Source organism: Bos taurus, chromosome 25, assembly GCF_002263795.3.
Source record: "Bos taurus isolate L1 Dominette 01449 registration number 42190680 breed Hereford chromosome 25, ARS-UCD2.0, whole genome shotgun sequence".
Lineage (NCBI taxonomy): Eukaryota > Metazoa > Chordata > Mammalia > Artiodactyla > Bovidae > Bos > Bos taurus.
The window spans coordinates 28,015,156-28,035,634 of record NC_037352.1 but is presented as its reverse complement, the minus strand read 5'-3'; the positions used below and the strand labels follow the sequence as shown (position 1 = coordinate 28,035,634).

Here is a 20,479-nt window from a genome sequence, read left to right as displayed (position 1 = left end):
TGCGTCTTGCGCTTCACACCCATTTTTCCTTTTAAACCTCATGACAAGCTCAGCAAAGGGCAGATCTAGAATCCCAAGCCAGACCTGTCCATCTCTGACTCCTACAATCTAACACACACCATGGGCCATTGTCATCTCCTGGGGACGCAGGATGCCTGAGGAATGACGGCTGGGAAACAATCTCCCACCGCCCCATCAAAGATCCATTTATAGCCCAGTTTCTGAAATGGTCCTGGACATCTGAACGCACAGATGAGATCCACACTTGCAAGCCTAACCTCTAATCCTCAATGTTAATAAACACAAACACAATGTCATCAACCATCTTGTGAAAGCGTCACGCAAGCAGTCCAGTTATTTCACCACGCTCACGTGCAGGCACTAGCCATCTGTCAAAACAGCTTTCTCAACAAAGGTGTTCAGGGTCTGTCCTATGGCATTTCCCAGGAACAGTCTCTGGAATCTGGCAACTACAACCAAAAGGAGTTCCAGAAAGAAATCCTGGCAGATTTAAGTACAGCATGATGACAAGCGAGGCTTACAATCCTCAAAAGGACTTCAGTCTGACTGCCTGGCTGCACAAACAACAGTGCAGAAGTTAAAGAAGCCAGGTGACAGGCCCAAGATCAAAGTTCTGGCAAACCGCCAGCCTCTTCATTCACCTCAGTCCAAAAATGTTTCCACAACTAGAGAGTAACACTGGGTGTTCTAGAATAAAGATTCAGAGTGAGAAAAAAAAAAAAGATCCAGAGTGAACCAATGGAGCTACTTCCCATTATGCTGCAAAGTAAAACAACCACACGATAAAGATTCAAAGGCTCCATGTAACTTTTCTACTGAAAAAGAAAAAATCCTCAAAAGCCCACTTTTATTTATTTTTAATTTTATTTTTAAATTTTTTTATATTATAGTCTTTATTTTTTTCTATTTTAAGAATAATTTTTATTTTTTATTTATTTTTTTTACTTTACAATATTGTATTGGTTTTGCCATACATCAACATGCATCCGCCATGGGTGTACACGTGTTCCCCATCCTGAACCCCCCTCCCTCCTCCCTCCCCCCTCCCCATACCATCCCTCTGGGTCATCCCAGTGCACCAGCCCCAAGCTTCCTGTATCCTGCATCGAACCTGGACTGGCGATTCGTTTCTTATATGGTATTATAAAAGCCCACTTTTAAAATCAGCCATGTAAAATTACAGCCTGTAAAAGGAAATATTCTACCACACACTGCCTCCAAAGAATGAAGGGGGAGAAAGGAGAGATATACCTGATTTGATAATTTAATCTTGAGGGAAAAATGATCTCTATTCAGGAGAACAATGTCTCCCAGCTTATGAATAACCGGCACACACAGTTGCTGATGAACCGTCTCCTGCCGCAGGTGAAGAATGTGAAAGAGAGTGTTGTGAGACCAGTGACAACCTCCCATCATTATCAGCGCTCCTTCTCACAATCACTGCACCAGAGCTTCTCAAGGCCACTGTATGTAAAGCGAGGACAAGCAACAGACTAGTACAAGGAGGCTCAGCACTACAGGAAAACTGATCTGATCTCACAACAAACAGGGCAAGGTCTCTTGAGACTTCGAATCCAGCTCCTCCTAGAACTCCATGGCCTCCAGTAGGAGGTTTCTAACAGCTCCTCTCTTGGAGACACTGGATGGCACACCAGAGTCCACTGATTTCAAACAGTTTGGTTATATGAGCTCTGAGGGGTCTTCTTAGAAAACCAAACAGGGAGGATTTCCACAGGCCACCTTCCTGCATCCAGTCTCTGGGTCTGACAGATCTGGTTTCAGTTAGGTGTGTTCTTGGCAATAGGGCTGACAAGCTTTACTAACTTTTGGCCAAAGGTGCCAACAGCAGATGCTTTTATTAGCAAACAACCCTCAGGAACAATTATAGTCAGGAAAATTTCTTTCCCAGTCACAGAAGAAAATATGAACTGTATTAAGCAAGATGAAATATACACAAAAAAGAAACTTGCAGAAACAAAAACTTACCAACCCCTCTTGGATCGCTAGAGTCAAAAATAATAACACTACTCTTCAACTTTTCTCTCCAACACAGAAGTAACAGAGCTCAAATAAAGAAATGCAGAGTGGTGTCTCAACATTCCAAAATATCAAAGGGTTCAAGTTGTTCAGAATATAAGGGCAAATGAAACATAAAAAAAAAGTATTTGAGGGGAGTCAACATAAACGATAAATTTTTTATCATACGTGAAGATTATATTAGTTACCAGGGTCTGTCAGACTGGGCTGCTATACTCCAAAAATGTTTCTCACTTAGTTGAAGTTGCCAAGCCTAACCTCCTGCTCTGCTCAAAACAACTAAAAATCTAATAACAGGCACTTCTAGCTATTTGACCCAGAACAGTTCACTTTACCTCTATAAATTTCAATTTTCTCTAAAGTAAAATTAAAGTAATGCCTTTAATAAGGACCAAAAAGGACACACATTTCAGTGTTTTATAAAGCAGGAAACTATATGATTCCAGCCTTTTTATAATCACTAAATTACAACAGGCACTGATGGTAGCGCCTATTAGGACCGTGGCCTGTGAGGCCCGGGAGTTCACATTCTGTTGTCAGGCCAGAGGTCCCAAATGGTCCCAAATGAAGACACAAAAGGGCACGGCAGAAGTCTCAGAGCTGGTGGCCTCCCCACCTCCTCACATACAGCAGGCAGTCAGCTGTGGATCTGAGGATCACAACAAACCATGGCTGAAGGATTAACCAGGACAATCGAAAAAGAGAAGTTTTTCGGCCTCCAACACTGAATCCTGACAGATGCTGGATGTTGGGATTACTTCTGGACCTAGGGAGAACACACGGCTGTAAAGCTAACATGGGGAAATTCTCAAGTTCTCTGCACCTTCCTACCTAGGGAAAACCTCATTTCTTATCCCTTTCTGGTGAGAAGAGACCTTGCTACACACCTTGGTAAATGACTTGCTACCCTTTATGGCCAGATCCCTGGCTGGGAAAAATCTGGCCAAAAAATGCTGGGAAACAACACAGACAGCTTTTAACAAGGTCTATCTACCTGCGGAAAGGAGGAGAAGAGGATAAACACAGTCTGAGGAGACGTCAGAGAACTTTCTCCTCACCATGCAGCAGCTCAGGGCTTAGAGGAAGAACAGGGCTTCTGAATCACACAGACCACTCAGGCACTCACTAGCTGAGACTACGGTGAGGGCATTAAAGGTGATACACACAGTTTCTGGCCCTGAGTCTGGCATAGAGCAGGCCATCTTAATAGCAGCTAATCCTACCAAGTCCTGAGAGCCTTCCGCAGGCTCCAGGATGAGGTCACGCTAATCCTCCTCATCTCTTCTCTCCATCTGTCATTAAGCCATGAATAACATATGTTGCTGATTAAAGTTGGAGGAGACATGACATGTGATCTTTAACCCAGAGGGATGGGGATTATTTTCTTGCTGTTTTGTTTTTTTTTTCTTTTCTAAGCTGAATTTCCAATATAGTCAAAAGCATCAGAATAATTGACGGTATTAGAAAAAAAAAGTTTATTTAGCCTGAAGACCAGTTCCCCCTAAAAGACACCCTTTATGGAAGGAATTCTTCTAATTTAATTTTGGGTGCATTTTAAAGGGTAGAAACAAAATGCTGAGAGGACAATAAAACTTTTAGTCAAAAAGTAAATATCCCAGGACTCTCTTAAAAAGGGTTTGGTTTTGTTTTTTTTTTAAGCAACTCTTAAACATCAGAGGTATTTTCTGCCATTTTCTTCCACATTTTTCTAAAGGAAATTTGATAAAGAGCTAAATACTTCTAAAAGTGATTTTGAAAACTGCTTTATTTTCATTTTATTAATTCTCCAGCCAAAGTTTTTTACTCGCAATTGAATGGCCTGCCTAATATTTAAGAGCTTAACAGTGGTCTCCACCCGGGACACGGAAGGAAAGCGCACCACACAGAAGGGCCACAACCGCTCAGTCTGCAATCCGAGGCCACTTCACAGTCTCCTCACATCTCCTCTGCCGTCTGCCCTGGCACGCGCGCGCACGCGTACGCGTGTGTATGTGTGTGTGCGCATGCGCGTCCTCAGTCGCTCAGTGGCGTCTGATTCTTTGAGACCCCATGGACTGTAGCCCACCAGGATCCTCTTTCCATGGGATTTTTCAGGCAAGAATACTGGAGTGGGTTGCCATTTCCTCCTTCGGGGTATCTTCCCAACCCAGGGATCGAACCCACATCTCTTGTCTCCTGCACTGGCAGGCAGCTTTTTATCACTGAGCCACCTGGGAAGCCCTACTCTGGCTTTCCCAATCCTAAAACTTAATGCTGTGCTTGCAGTTTAGACTCTGTAAGTATTGAGTTTCCACTGAATGGTTACATGCAAAGGGAAACTAGATGATCAAATGTGTGGTTTGAGAAAGCAAACTATGATTGTGGTACGGAAGATGGGCAGGCAGGGGCTGGACTGGAGGTAGGAAAACAGTGAGAAGATGACTGTAAGAGCTGAGCAGAGAAATAACAACAGGAATTACTGCAGTGCAGCAAGGGGAGAAGAAAGAGCAAGAGGTAGGAGAAGGAAGAGAAGCCGCAACTGACCGACTAGGAGCTAAAGGGAAACGAATGACTTCCAGGAGTCTAGCCTGGGACACTGGGCCAGGAGGGTGACAGCGTGAGCCTGCGGCAAAGTGCACATATGCTCCATTCATCGAGAGAAGAAATACAAGAGGAGGTCAAAAGTGTGTGTGGGGCGGGGGCAGCGAGGGGGGAGGATAAACTCCACCAGAGCCATGCTGAATCTAACCCTACAGAGAAGCAGTGGCTAGAAGGGTGTAGGACATGGAGGAGACAAAGAGCTGCCAAGTCAGATCCCCAAATCCTACAGAAGGAGTGACATTTCTCCAGTCTTTCCTTTTCCCTAAGTCCATAGTAACTAGGATCAAATTGTTGAGGTTTCCTTTCACTTATAAAATGGATGGTCTAGCAGTCTTTTCAAATAATGACAGTTTCTGGCTTGTCTGAGGTCAGCCTTTAGAACCCATTTTACATCTCAGACCCAGAAACTAACCCATCCAAGTTCAACCCTCCTTCACTCACCAGCTGGATCTCAACAGCAGTCACAGGCCTGTGATTCAGCAGCTGAAGCTTTTCAGCTCTGTCAAAAGAAAAGTACAGAGCCTTCAAAACTCTTATACTCCTAAGGATTTGAGTCTTCACCAAGCAGTTTAGAGAACACTTTGTCAGATAACACATGGAAGAACAACTTGGAACATGGCCCTCAGTTTCTTCAACTGTAAAATGAAAGAATGAGAATAGGAGAGTCCTCGATCAGTGACTCTTACTCAAGGGCACAACCATGGATTAGAATCCTGAAGAGTCCAGAGGCTTGGGTTATAAGAAATGTAACAGACAGTACAGCTGCAGTTTTAATAAACTGTATTTGGGAAATCTTAATTCAAATTATAGAAAGTAAAGATTTACAAAATCATCTTGGTTGTTCATCACTTCCAAATGGTTGAAAATTCCTTTTTGAGGTTAAGACTAAATGTCACTCAGACTTGACCTGTTAGTAAACAAAACCAAAGACTCCAAGGAGGCAGGAGGTAATGCATGGCAGTATAAGACAGAGTTTTCTGCCCTCAAAGAGCTCAGAATCCAGTTGGGAAAAGAAGGCTAATAAAAGCGAATTTTAACAAAAGATTCACAATGAAGACACCAGTTATCTGCCACCAGACAAAATATAGCTCATGGCTGCAGGGGTGGTTGAAATGCACGTGCTCTCAAAGATGACAGAACTTGTGGGACGTAGGCTCAAGAGGGAGGGAGACGTGTATACCTATGGCTGATCCACGCTGATGCACTGCAGAAACCAACACAACACTGTAATTATCTGTTAACTAAAAACAGTTTTTTTTAAAAAAGGTAGGACTTGAAAAAAGTGGCTTCAATGTTTGCCACCCCTGTGCAGGTGACAATTTCTACATTTCTCTCTCTGACCCTGGAGCTCTACAGCTTCCTCTTTTGAATTCAATTCAATAAACATATTCTGGAATAAAGTGATGAATAAGCCACAATTCCCAGAGCCAGGTGTCTGGGGAAGCAGTAGTTACCCAGTTCTCCCTAAGCCTTGGTTTCATCACCTGTCAAACAGGAATGACTACAGTACTTACCTGTCTCATGAGAAGGTTACAAGGGACAAAAATTTTACCATTTAGAGCAAGAGTGGCAACCACTTATTGCTTACTTTCCATATGGCAAGCACATTTAACCCTCAGACTTGATGCTGAGACGGTAAAGAAATAATTTGTCCATGGCTACACAGCTAGTAAATGGCAGAGCTGAGACTCTGCTATCCAAGCTTATGTCCTGAACCATCTGCTTCTAAAAGTATTCAGTGTTCATAAAGACGACTCACACAGTCATTGCCCCATAAACGGCAGTCAGGATTAAGGCAGTGCAGTCAAGTTCTACCCCTCATAAGCCCCCAAACATGCACTCTAGCCTTGAAGGAGGGCATGGCAGCCCACTCCAGTATTCTTGTCCAGAGAATCCCATGGACAGAGGATCCTGGTGGGCTACAGTCCCTGGGATTGCAAGAGTCGAACATGACAATGCTCTTTCTTTCTTTTTCAGAGAGGAGAAGACTCTTGCACTGGGCCCTTAAGGATTTTCTAGGCGAAAAGGATGAGAGGAACGGGCAGTCAGGGCAGGAACAGCACATGTAAACATCCAGAAGAACGAACATTCACGGAGTTTTAGGAAATGGCTGCAAGAGAGGCTGTGGGACTCGAGGCTGAGAGTCAACTGGGACAAGACCACAAAGGCCTGCACTACCAAGGAGTTACTCTAGAGGCACTGGGGAGCAAGCGGGGACAGGAGGGGCTGGCTGGGTCTGGAGAGCCCGGGAAAATGGAGGCAGAGACGCTGTGTAACACTCCCGGGTGAGAGAAAGCAAAGCTGTGTACTTAGGTGGCGGCAGCGGCAACGAGAGTCCTGATCTGCTCCTGGTCGCCCTCAGGTACAGTCAACAGGCCCTGACGACCGCCGAGGCTGGGGGTGTGGGGGGCGAAAGACGGGGAGAGCTGAGGCTTGCTGTCGGGTATTTAGCCTATTTGGAAATACTGTATGAACTGAAATCTGAATTTGAGTTTGTGGTACTTTTGCAGCCACAATGAAGAACTCACCCAACAGCTTCTCTGGTCTTAGTTCGAGTTTGGTCTAGAACTAGAGAAAAAGATTAGAGCCGGCTTTATTATGAAGGAGTATGCAAAACCAGGATAGTGGATATCACAGTCCAGAGGCCAGCTGCAGAGGAAATGAAGACCCACGGCAGCCACCGTCAAGCACCTCTACTCACGGGGCTGGGGGAAGGCCGCAAAGGAGAAAGGAAAAGTCCAGGACAGAGGGTATCACCAATAGTGTCAAATGCTGAAGAGAGGACAGTAGGTTGACAGTAGAGAAGTCACTGGATTTGCCAAAAAGGAGGGCACTGTTGGCCTGGTCAGGCAGTTCAGCGGAATGATGGTGAAGGCGACAACTGGACTGTGAGGACTGGGGAGTAACTGGAGGAAGTTCCTTTTCCTTTGTAAAGCAATTCTCATCCCTTTATTCAAATCTTCCAGATAGTCTTTGGTCTACACTTTAGTATAAACCCCACAAGATGCGCACCACAGCACAGCTGGAGACATACGACACAAGCTCCACGACAGTCAAACGTAACATGCGGACAGCACAAAACTCAGGTGCGCTGGAGCTAGAAGGTAAAGCGAAATCCAATTTCGGAAAACAAAAATTAAGAGATTAAGGATCCCAAAATATTCTTAGCCCTAATGAGCTTTCACTGGACTCAAGTCATTTTGGAGGGAGGCATTCACAATATGACCCCATTAACCCAGCTTAGGAATTCTTGGGAGCCATGAGCGGCCGCACCAGGCACTCCGACAATAAATGGTAACCAGTTTGTGATTTGAAAATTCTAAAATTTTGGCTCTAAATTAATTTCGCTCTAAAGTCACCAGGCTTTTGAAAGGCACCTTCTGTGTCGCCCTCATATTTTAAACTGTTTTCAGTATGGTTTATGTTGATATGCTTTGATATCAGACAAAGCTCCATTTTTCTGGCACCAAAGCAAATCTGGGTTTGGTTCATGTATATGGAGAGTCTCTGAAGAGGGTCCAAAGGCACTCTCCACGTCTGTCTAAGGAGATCCAAAGTAGAAGTAGTGGAGTAGGTGCTAAGGGCACAGAGCGGGTCTCAGAGGATCCTTGTGAAAGACTAGGTAAAAGATGACAAAGGGAACTTCCCTAGCAGTCCAGTGGTTAAAAACCTGCCCAGTCAATGAGGGGTACACAGGTTCGAGCCCTGGTCAAGAAACATTCCACATGACGCAGGGCAACTAAGCCCATGCTCTGCAAAATGAGAAGCCCAAGCACCTAGAGAGGAGCCCCCACTCACCACAACCAGAGACAGCCCGTGTGCAGCAACGCAGACCCAGTGCAGCCAGAAATATATAAGTTTTAAGAAATGACCAGTAGGAGAAGTGCAAGGAGAGAAGGAAATGGGTCTGACTGCTTTCTGTCCTGCACCACAGAGTCAATGGAGACTGCTCGGAGGGAACATTAGACTCGGGTGAAGGGTGGGATTAGAGCAAAGGGTGGAAAGGAAAAGGCAGGCAACCAGTATGTTTCATTCATAACAAGCAACATAAATAAAAATAAATCAAAGACTTACAGGAGATTAAAGATAAATCAGAATAATCTGGCGACTTTAATTAGAAGATTGAAGTCCTCTGCAAACCTAATGTCATGTGTTATGACTAAAAGCAAACACCAGTATGGTACAGTATTACTCCAGAGGAACTAAAGGCAGATCCTGAGGGCTGCTTCAGCCACATTCATTTTATGAACAAGTACCTCCTTCACATCAACCTTCAGGGAGGTACTGCCACCACAACGCACACGGTTCCTTATTAAGTTTGAAAAGTGACTTAAAGTTTGGGCACCAGAAAGATATCGCATCAACACGTGTCTAAACCACAACTGCAGGTTAACACGACTAAAGAAGTTATATTATAAGAAGCTATGTGATGTCTTTGCTGGCACAGAGGTGGCCTTGGTTCCTCACCAGATGGTGGAACCACCCTCTGAGCCACCCATGGAGAAACTTCCCTTCTACTGAATTACAAGAACCCAGGCTCCCTTCAGGACTGCAAGCTGAGCAGCACGGGGCGGATGCCCTGGCAGTGGAGGAGGAACGTTGCCAGCAGTAGCCTCAGTATCGAATCTGGCACCTGAATGATACCCTCCTCTCACCGGCACTAAGCCATGGGACTCTGGAACCTAAAGGGCCAACAGTCACAGACTAGGCCACAGGCAGATACCATGAGGTGCCAGGAAAAGCAGCGGACACAGCAGGGACTGTGGCAGCCCCTGGTGTCCTGACCTGCTGCGAGGTCAGAGGACAGACCTCACAGCAGGCAGGTCAGGCAGTCAAACCCACCAAGCAAGTTCTCTGCTCTGCACCCCAGGAGCTGAGCCCAGCTGAAGTTAAGTCACAGGACCACATGTACTGCAGGACCATTTTGGGGGATGGAGGGTCCAAACATTCCCCCTGACTTCAGAGGCTCATTTTTATCGTCTACTTTCTCTCCTTCATTTAATTCACTGCACTTTAGCTCCTGCCCCAAATGATCACCAAAACTGTTCTCATTTAGGGGCCCAGAGTGCCCCACACTGATCACTCTAGAGGGCTTCTCTGCCCTGCCCTGTCTCTGGAACACTGCTGGTCACTCCCTCCTTAAAACGACCTGCCCTTGCAGCCTCCGCAGACCATTCTTCCCTGATTCACCTAGCTTTCTATTCCCTCATCTCTTTACAGGTTTCCTCTTCCGCTTGCCTCCGTGGCATTCCTGTGGTGCCATCTTTCATCCCTACAGAGTTCTTCATCCAAACCTCACAATCTCATCTGCCGTTACAGGTTAGAACTAAGAAATTCATGTCTTCATGTAGTGAGAGCCGATCTCCAGACCTCTGTAACCAACTGCCACCTAAACACCCCAGACACACCTCAAACTCAACCTATCCCAAAGCAATCTGACTACCTTTCCCATCAAATCAGTTCCTCTCTCCATACTTCTCATCTTGGTGAAGAGCCAAATACACAGGCCAGAATCATCCTCGACTCTTCCCTCTCACCCACTGCCCATATTAAGACACTAAGAATTAATTCTATTTCTTTCGAGGTATCTGTCCGCAGCCCCGCCCTCACCATTTCTACAAGCCACTTCAATTCTTCTTGGCTAAAGGGCAAAGGCCTGTCCTCAAGCGTCTGCCACTTTTTCAGTCTACCTTCATTCTTACAAATAAAGTACCTTTTAAAAGATGAAAATCTGGTCATCTCATTATCCTGCTTCTAATCTTCCCACTGTCCGCACAGTTTATAAACTTTCTTCGTTCAACCTTCAGAACCCACGGACATCTGCTGTTTGTCAGTCTCTCTAGGTTCAAATGCCTTCATGTCCCCCAAGCACTCATATTCCAATTAAATGACACTGCAAACATTACACAGGAACTACTTCCTGATTCCAGGCTCTAGCATATCATGTTCCCTCTGCTTAGAAAGCATGTGCTCACTTATATCTAGCTGACTATTACCTTATATGAAAACCCAGTGTCACCTCCCACAGGCAAAATGATACACTCAAATTCTGACACTTCAGTGTCTCTCTGCTATGTCCCCACTGCCCTAGCACTTACACTGTAGCTATTCATCTTTGTATCCCTACTAAGACAAACCTAGCATGAGATAAACATGAGTTGAAAAACAAAGAGCTAGAGTAGCAATGACTTGCAGGAGACGTTCCAGAGACAACTGTTCGCACAGTGGGGAAACAAGGGGCGAGACTCCAGGCTCTCTAAGCAGAGTAACCACATTCCAGATGTTAGTGAAACCTGCACCCATCTATCTACTCTGAGCTGTGCTGCCTCCAGATTACTCTTGGACTTTGACACCCAAAGTCAAATAAAACATGGTTCCTATCAAACCCTCAAGAACTTTAGCAGTGGAGGTTTTTAAGCAAATTAATGGAGCTCCAGTTTGTATTACTAGAACCGGGTCACTGAGGGGCTATTATCTTGAATCTCCTCTTCCTGAGAAAAGGATGAGAAAAACTCTAGCAGGGGATATTCAGAAAAAAGAATTAAAGAGCATTTCAGCAGTTTCTGTCACACACTTGATTCCTGTCTTAAAATGCACTGGCTAGCACAAGTGATCCAGGTCTTGATAGTACGTGGCAAGCAGCCCCCTGAGTCATAAGGCACTGAGGCCAGATGAATTCCAATGGGCTGCAAATAAAGTTTGCCTGCTTCCAGAGGAGCCAGACCCAGCTACAGTGAAAGGCCCTGCAGCCCCCTCTACTGGTTGTTTTCAGAACAACACTGCCTGGAGCAAGGCAGATACCTGCAAGGGTATCTGTTAGAGCCCTGGCATGTTCATGCGTCTCGGGAAACAACCTTTAATGAAAAGTAGGCACATATGTGGGGAAAATCAGAGACAGACTGTGCATGCCTAGGGAAAGAGGTACACTCAGAAAAGGTACACTGAGAAGACCTTGAGTTTATACCTCAAGCTGATTCTCAGCACAGAAACAGCCCACTATAATACAAAAATAGTAAACAATAAACAAAAGTCAGAAAGCCTAAGGAAAAGGAAGAAAATCTGATTTTGAGCTATGATTTTATTAGATCAAACATCCAGTTTTCAACAAAGAACTCACAAGGTAAACAAAGAAACAAGTATAGCCCATGCAAATACATAAACAAATTAACTGTCTCTGAAAAAAATTAATGGTCTCTGAAAAAAACCCGATAGAAAGTCTACTAGACAAAGGCTTTAAAACAACCATCTCAAAAATAAGTAAAACATTAAAGATGCTCCAAGAATTAAAAGATGTGGAGAAAGTCAAGAAAACAATGCATGAACAAAATGGAAATATCAATAAAGAGACAGAAAGAAACAAAAATAAATTCTGGAGCTGCAAAGCACATTGACTAACATGAAAATGACTAGAGGGATTCAAAGGCAGATCTGAACAGGCCAAACAAAGAATCAGTAAACTTGAACAGAAAAAAGGATTAAAGAGAAGTGAATAAAGCCTAAGGGGTTGGTGGAACACCATGTGATGAACCAACATATACATTTTGAGAGTCCCAAAAGGGACTACGTGACCATCAAGAGACGAATGGTTAAAGAAGATATGGCGTGTATACTGCTACTGCTAAGTCACTTCAGTCGTGTCAGACTCTGTGTGACCCCATAGACGGCAGCCCACCAGGATCCCCCATCCCTGGGATTCTCCAGGCAAGAACACTGGAGTGGGTTGCCATTTCCTTCTCCAATGCATGAAAGTGAAAAGTGAAAGTGAAGTCGCTCAGTCGTGTCTGACCCTCAGCGACCCTGTGGATTGCAGCCTACCAGGCTCCTCCATCCATGGGATTTTCCAGGCAGGAGTACTAGAGTGGGGTGCCATGGCGTGTATACACACACACAAACACACATATACAATATGGAATATTACTCAGCCATAAAAAAGAACACATACCATTTGCAACAACATGGATGGACCTACAGATTATCACACTGAGAGAGTCAGTTCCTAGGCAGGTTGATAGGGAGTCTAGGGGTCCCCAAGGAGAGAGGGGTCTGGAATTCTCAAGGAGGAAGAAAGGACAAACTTTTTTTCTTTCTCCACATTCCTTAGGATTATATAACAATAATGTATCCTGCCTAAGGACAGTCTTTGGATTCAACCTTCTGTTATCTTAAAATGTTAATTATGGGAGTAGACCTGGTCTTTACAAGGATGTATCCTGCCTGAGGACAGTGTTATCTTAAAATGTAAATTATGGGAGTAGGTCTGATGAGGTCTTTACAACCTCCAGACATTCTTTGGATTATATAACCTCATTGTTAACACTAGCAAGCAGGTATTCTTTCTGCCCCCTCTGATGCCTATGTCAGAAGCTTTCTCTATCTCCTTTATACTTTAATAAAACTTTATTACACAAAAGCTCTGAGCGATCAAGCCTCGTCTCTGGCCCCGGATTGAATTTTTCTCCTCCGGGAGCCAAGAATCCTGGTGCCTTCGCGTGATTCAACAACCCTTCAACACTAAGTGAAGTAAGTCAAAGACAAATGTATTATATCACATGTGGAATCTTAAAAAAAAAGGCCCCAAATAAACTTATTTACAAAACAGAAAAAGACTCAGACACAGAAGACAAACTTATAATTACCAAAGGAAGGGAAGGGTAAATTAGGAATTTGGGATTAAGAGATACACATTCACTATATATAAAACAAATAAACAACAAGGACCTCTAACACAGCACAGGGATCTATATTCAGTATCTTGCAATAACCTATAATGAAAAAGAATTAAAAAATATATATATATATGGATAACTCGATCAATATGCCATACGCCTGAAAGTAACACAACACTGTACATCAACCCTGCTGCTGCTGCTGAGTCGCTTCAGTCGTGTCCCACTCTGTGCGACCCCACAGACGCCAGAACACAAGGCTCCCCCGCCCCTGGGATTCTCCAGGCAAGAACACTGGAGTGGGTTGCCATTTCCTTCTCCAATGCATGAAAGTGAAAAGTGAAAGTGAAGTTGCTCAGTCGTGTCCGACTTTTCACAACCCCATGGACTGCAGCCCACCAGGCTCCTCCGTCCATGGGATTTTCTAGGCAAGAGTACTGGAGTGGGGTGCTATTGCCTTCTCCGCTACATCAACCATACTTCGGTGTAAAACTTACTTTGTCTTTAAAAAACAACAACAATAAAAACAAAGCCTTAGGAATATGCAGAAAAATTATCAGAGTTCTAACAGTTGCGTCTTTGGAGTTCTGGAATGAAAGGAGGAAGAGACTTGGGGCAGAAAAAAATGTTTAAAGAAATAGTGGTCCAAAACTTCACAAACTGGGGTAAGAAATACAAATTTACATAACCAAGAAGTTCAGCAGATAAACTTTAAAAAAAATCATAATCAAATCCTTCAAAGACCAAATATAAAGAAAAGTATTAAAAGCAGTCACAGGACTTCTTTTTTAAACTAACATCTTTCAAGAGCTGAAAGAAAAGATCACTCAACCCCTTGAAACTATCCTTTCAAAATGAAAGAATATATATAACACTCCCATTTGAACCAAAACTAAGAAAATTGTAGCCAGCAGGCCTGTTCTAAAAGAAGTGCTAGTAGAAGCTCTTTAGGCTGAAGTAAATGCTAAAAAGTAAACATGAACAGGAATGAATGATGAAAAGAAATAGTAAAATTCTAAGTAAACACGAAAGACTATTTTTGTCCTCTTAACATTCTTTAAAATATGTATTGGGTTGGCCAAAAAGTTCGCTCAGGGTCTCCCATAACATCTTACGAAAAACTGGAACTAACCTTCTGGCCTACCCAATAGTGTTGATGAGGATGTGAAGAAATAAGAACCCTGTGCATTGCCTGTGGGAATGTAAAATGGAGCAGCCACTAGGGAAAACAGTATGGTAGTTTCTCAAAAAACGAAAAATACAGTTATCCTAAGATCTAGCAATTTGGCTTCTGGGTATATACTCAAAATAACTGAATGCTGAATCTCCAAGAGGTATTTATACACTTGTGTTCACAGCAGTACCATTATGCATAACAGCCAAAAGGCAGACATCACCCAAATATATACACTAATGGATAAATGAATAAACAAAATGTCACACACACATAAGATGGGACAGTATGCAGCCTCCAAAAGGACACCCTGACACACTCTACAGCATTAATGAGCCCTGAAGACGTTATAAATGAAATAACCAGAAAGACGTTATAAATGAAATAACCAGAAGACGTTATAAATGAAATAACCAGAAAGAACAAATAACGTAGCCAAAGTCAGAGATACAAAGCAGACTGGTGGTTACCAGAGGGAGAAGGGAGGATGGGGACTCATTGTTTAATGGGTATATGGTTTTAGTTTGGCATGATGAAAACCTATCCTTTGGATGGATGGCAGAGATGATTGTACAACTGACTCTATCTAATGCCACTAAACTGCACACTTATAAATGGTTAGAAATAGGGCTTCCCTGGTGGTCCAGTGGTTAAGAATCCACCTGCCGATGCAGAGGACATGGGTTTGATCCATGGAGCAGAAAGATCCCACATGTCTCAGGGCAACTAAGCACGGGTGCCACGATTACTGAGCCGAGCCCATGAACCTAGAGCAACAAGAGAAGCCGCCGCGATGAGAAGCCCACACCCAACTAGAAAGCAGGCCCTGCTCACCGCAGCTCAAAAAAGCCCGTGCACAGCAACAAAGACCCCGCACAGCCAAAAACAAACAAATGTTTTTTAAAAATGGCTAAAATAAAAATACCACAATATTAAAAAATATTCAGATTTTGTAAAAAGACATATACTGTACGATTCTATTTATACGAGGTATTAAGTGTAGTCAAATTCATACAAACAGAACGGTGGTGTCAGGGGCTAGGTTAAGTAGGAAATGGGGAGTTGTTTAATTGGTATAGTTTGTTTTACAAGATTAAACAGTTCTGGATGTTGACTGCACAACAGTGTGAATACTATAAATGAACTTTAGACTTAAAAGTGGTTGAAATGGTACATTTTATGTTATGTTTATCACAAAAGTAAAACTATAAATAAACATACATAAACACATACAGGCACACATTTGAAAAGATTTGTCTTCATAGAGAAGAGAAGCAAGGGAGAAGGGCACTAGTTTACTGACAATGCACCAGCCGTGTGCCTGAAACAATGCCAAATGTTGCCTCCAAAAGAAGATTTCTGATTATTCTGAATGAATGACAAATGCCTTTTTTGGATTTATCAGCTGTGTTATTAATTCTAAAAGACCAGGGTTAGTTTTTTCTCATGGAAACTCTTGCTCTAATTCTTAATGACGCTTTTAATTTCTACAAACTTAACTTGAGGTTAAAGCGTCTGCCTGGAATTCAGGAGACCCAGGTTCAATCCCTGGGTCGGGAAGATCCCCTGGAGAAGGAAATGGCAACCCACTCCAGTACTCTTGCCTGGAGAATCCCATGGAGGGAGGAGCCTGGTAGGCTACAGTCCATGGGGTCGCAGAGAGTTGGACACGACTGAGCGACTTCACTCACTCACTCACTCAAACTGAACTTATTCAGGAAAGTCATCAAGAAAGTAACTGGGCACAAGAAGAGCAAACAGAGTATTATCAAGCCATTTTTGCCCCACAAATGTCAAATGACTTAATTCACCAACTTGATCAAAAGCTCGTAATTTATAAATCCTATTTTTCAACCAATTTAGTCTGAATGTTGAGAAGAGGTTAAGGGACAGATTTGGGGGAGATTTTTTGAGATTAAAAAGCCCACTGTGTTCTATTTCTGGCCCTAGAAGGATCCCAGGGTGGAAGTCTCAGTTGTCTCATATACAATCCTAGGATCCTACTGTAAAAGAGCACTGCGTATTGATTAAAACCCAACTAAATATAAACACACAGTTGCAAACGATGACTTTTGCAAGCTATCATTTTCATTGTGTGTCAGTCTTTCCCCACTTAAGATTATTTTTACTTACTTGGTCAACTTGTGGCTTTTCATTGCTGTCAGAAATTCTCTCACAATCTCAGGACTCTGGTGTTTACATGGTGTTTTTGATATGTATTTTAATGTCTACGGAAAAAAAAGAAAAAGCAAGCGTTAGACAAATAGCTCTGAATGAACTATAGACATTAAAGAGATGAACTATATAAAGTAAAAGAACATGACTGATAAATGATTCTAGGATTCTAAACACATAATTAAATGAACAAAATCAGATAGGAAGGAATGATGACAAAAGTGTTAAATCCCTTATTTTCCTTAAAAGAGATTATGATGATTTAAGGCAAGTTTTTTAATGTCTTTGAAAAGATAAATTAGAAGACAATTAAATCCAAATCTTTATAAAACAAAAAGAAAACTGAAAGCAAATAAATAACAAGAAAAAATAAATTAAAATGACAGATACAAAATCAAACATATAACAGCTTAAATGCTCTTTTTTAAGAACAAAGCATAAGAATGGGAGAGAATGCAACAAACTATCAATTAGATATTAAGATTATAAATTACTTTTAATACTTTCTTTATACATTTTGGTACTTTCTAAGTTTTCTACCATAAAAAAGTATCACTTCCGCTGTAATAAAGAATTTGTTTTTGCCAAAATAGATGATCTGGCCTTTGCCCTCTGCTTCCAGGCGGTAGTCTTCATACGCTTGGAACATTACACCTAATAGGAGTGTGTTTGTCTGGGAGCATGACGTCCTACTGGATAGTCTTAACAGTAAGACTGAGAGTAGGGGCTTTGGGTCATGCCATATCAACTGACCTGGAGGCTGACATGAACTACACAGGCAATCAATCAATCAATCATGCCTAGGTAACGGAGTCCCAGTAAAAACTGGACACCAAAACTTGGTGGAGCTTCCTTGGTTGAAAATGTTCTGAGTGTATTAACACACACTGACTTCGAGAGAAGCATGTTCTAACTCCACATTAGAGAACAAAGGAAGCTCTGCCTATGATATTTCTCCTGGCACCTGCCCCAACTGCTTCGTCCCTAGGCCAATTTTAATCTTTATCTTTTCCTTGTGATAACCTGTAACTGTGAATATAATAGCTTTTAGCAAGATCTATGAGTACTTTCAGTGAATTATTGAACCTGAGGGTTCTCTTGGGGCGCTCTGACTTGCAATTGGTATTAGAAGTGAGGGAAGGTTTTTTATTATTCCCTCCTGTAAACTTTGCAGTTGGCCAACACTTGCAATTGCCCAAACTCTTTCCACTTCTATAAACAGAATAAAAACGGAGTTACAGTAAAACTTCTCAAATCAGATAATGGATAGTCAAGATTCGGTGGCCAGTCAGCAGCAAGATACACCAAGCCCCTTTAACAGTAGTTTGGATAGACCCTCTGGAAACCTAGACTTACTTCATATGTGATAGTATTCAAGTTCTGTTGCCCAGAACTGTGTTTATTCTTTCCACTTTCTTTACGCTGCTCTTTCAAGTCAGTTAGTAACTGGAACACCTAGGAAGAGATATACAAAAAATTTTCATAGATAAGTTTGAGAAATGTATCTATTCCAAGGTCAATGATCTTGAAGGATAAATAGAACATCTCTTTCTTCTCATAAACCCTCCTCCAAACTCTTGCATTAGAGCAAATGAATCCAAAAAGCATTTGACTTTTTAAAGATGTTATTTTATCTAAGTCAAACAGTATAAATTCATTTGTTTACATAAGCTATTTCAAGTGTTTCCTATCAATATAAACCATAAAACTCTAAACAAAGTGGGTATAGTGCAAACGTACCTCAACACAGTAAAGGCCATACATGATAAGCCCAGAGCCAACACTGCACACAACAGTGCAAAGCAAAAAGCTTCTCCTCTTAAGATCAGGAATAAGACAAGGATGCCCACTCTTGCCTCTTTTATTCAACTTAGTACTGGAAGACCTAGACAGGGCAATCAGTCAAGATAAGAAATAAAAGGCATCCAAAGGGATGTAAAGAAAAATTAAAACTGTCACTATTTGCACATTACATGGTATTATTTACAGAAACTCCTAAAGACTCCACCAAAAAACTGTTAGAACTAAGAAATGAACTCAGTAAAGTTGCAAGATACAAGGCCAACATACAGAAATCTGCTGTGTTTCTATACACTAATTAAAAAAAAAAAAAAAAAATTCCAATCATTATAATTGTAACAAAAAAGACAAAACACCTTGGAAAAAATTTAACCAATGAGGCAAAAGACCTGTCCAGTGGAACCTATAAGACACTGATAAAAGAAAAAGTCAAGACACAAATAAATGCTCGTGGATTGGAAGAATATTGTTAAAGTGTTTGTACTACCCAAAGCAAACCAGATTCAGTATAATTCCTATCAAAATTCCAATTGCACATTTCACAGAAAAAGAACAACCCTAAAATTTGTATGGACCACTAAAGACCCAGAATAGAGCCATCTTGAAAAAGAACAACAAAGCTACAGGCATCACACTCCCCAATTTCAAACTATATTACAAAGCTATAGTAATCAAAACAGCACAGTACTGGCCTAAAAGAGATGCAGAGATTAATGGGACAGAATAGAGTCCAGATATAAACCCACACATACACAGCTAACAACTGATGAAAAAAGAGCCAAGAATATACAATGGGGAAAGGATAGTCTCAATAAACGGTGTTGGGAAAACTGGACAGCCATATGGAAAAGAATGGAACTAGATCACTACATAAACCATACACAAAAATTAACTCAAAATGGATTAAAGACTTGATGGAAGATCTGAAACCATAAAACTCCCAGAAAAAAACACAGGCAGCAAGCGCCTTGACACTGGTCTTGGCAATGAATTTTCGGATTCAACACCAAAAGCTAAGGCAACAAAGGCAACAATCAACGAGTGGGACGACATCAAACTAAAAAGCTGCTGCGCAGCAGAGGAGATCATCAACAGAGTGCAGCCTACTGAACGGGAGGAAATGTCTGCAAATTATTAGCTGATAAGGGGTTAATATCCAAAATATGTAAATTCCTACAACTCAAAAGCAAAAAACCAAATAATCCAATTTTAAAATGGGCATTTTCTCAAAGAATACATACAGATGGCCAACAGGTCCACAAAAAGATGTTCAACATCACTAATCATGAGGGAAATGCAAATCAAAACCACAATGAGATTATCACCTCACACCTGTTACAACGGCTATTATCAAAAAGTCAAGAAATAAGTACTGGTGAGGATATAAAGAAAAGGAAGCCATTGCATACGATGGCTGGGAATGTTAACTGGTGCATCCGCTACGGAAAACAGGGAAGGATTATCAAACAATTAAAAACAGAACTACCGTATGAGTCAGTAATTCCACTTCTGGATAATTATCCAAAGAAAACAAAAACACTAATTTGAAAGGATATATGAAGCATTATTTATAATACCCAAGGTAAGGAAATAACCTAAAGTGCCCATTTACAGATGAATGGATAAAGAAAATGTGGCATATGCGTGTGTGTGCACATGTGTATGTATATATATATACATATATATATATTTATACACACACATATACACACATACATGCACACAGAGGAATATTATTCAGTCATAAAAAATGGAATCTTGCCAACTGCAACATGAATGGAATTTGAGGGCATTATGCTCAGTAAAATAAAGCAGAGAAAGATAAATACTCTATGATCTTACTTACATGTGGAATCTTAAAAACAACACAAAACCAAAATCCAAGCTCACAGACATAAAGAATAGATGCATGCGAGAGACAGCAGGGAGGGTGACAGAACGGATGAAAGTGTTCAGATGTCACAAACTTCCAATTATAAAAGAAAACCATGGGGATATAACGTACAGCATGGCAACTCTAGTTAAT

The 20,479-nt window shown here is 41.9% G+C and overlaps 1 protein-coding gene across 4 annotated transcripts in view; it reads right to left on the bottom strand.

Annotated features, from left to right (window-relative positions):
- Positions 1 to 20,479, bottom strand: part of CRCP (CGRP receptor component) — a 49,784-nt gene that overhangs the window by 11,889 nt on the left and 17,416 nt on the right. For all 4 annotated transcript variants that reach the window (XR_009492788.1, NM_001077870.1, XM_059881215.1 and 1 more), the window contains 3 exon segments: positions 18,010 to 18,108; positions 16,612 to 16,706; positions 5,080 to 5,137 (listed from right to left, as the gene is read on the bottom strand). Coding sequence is in view for 3 of the 4 variants with exons in the window: in NM_001077870.1 (NP_001071338.1) it covers positions 5,080 to 5,137; positions 16,612 to 16,706; positions 18,010 to 18,108 (252 nt within the window). In the remaining variant the exon portion in view is untranslated.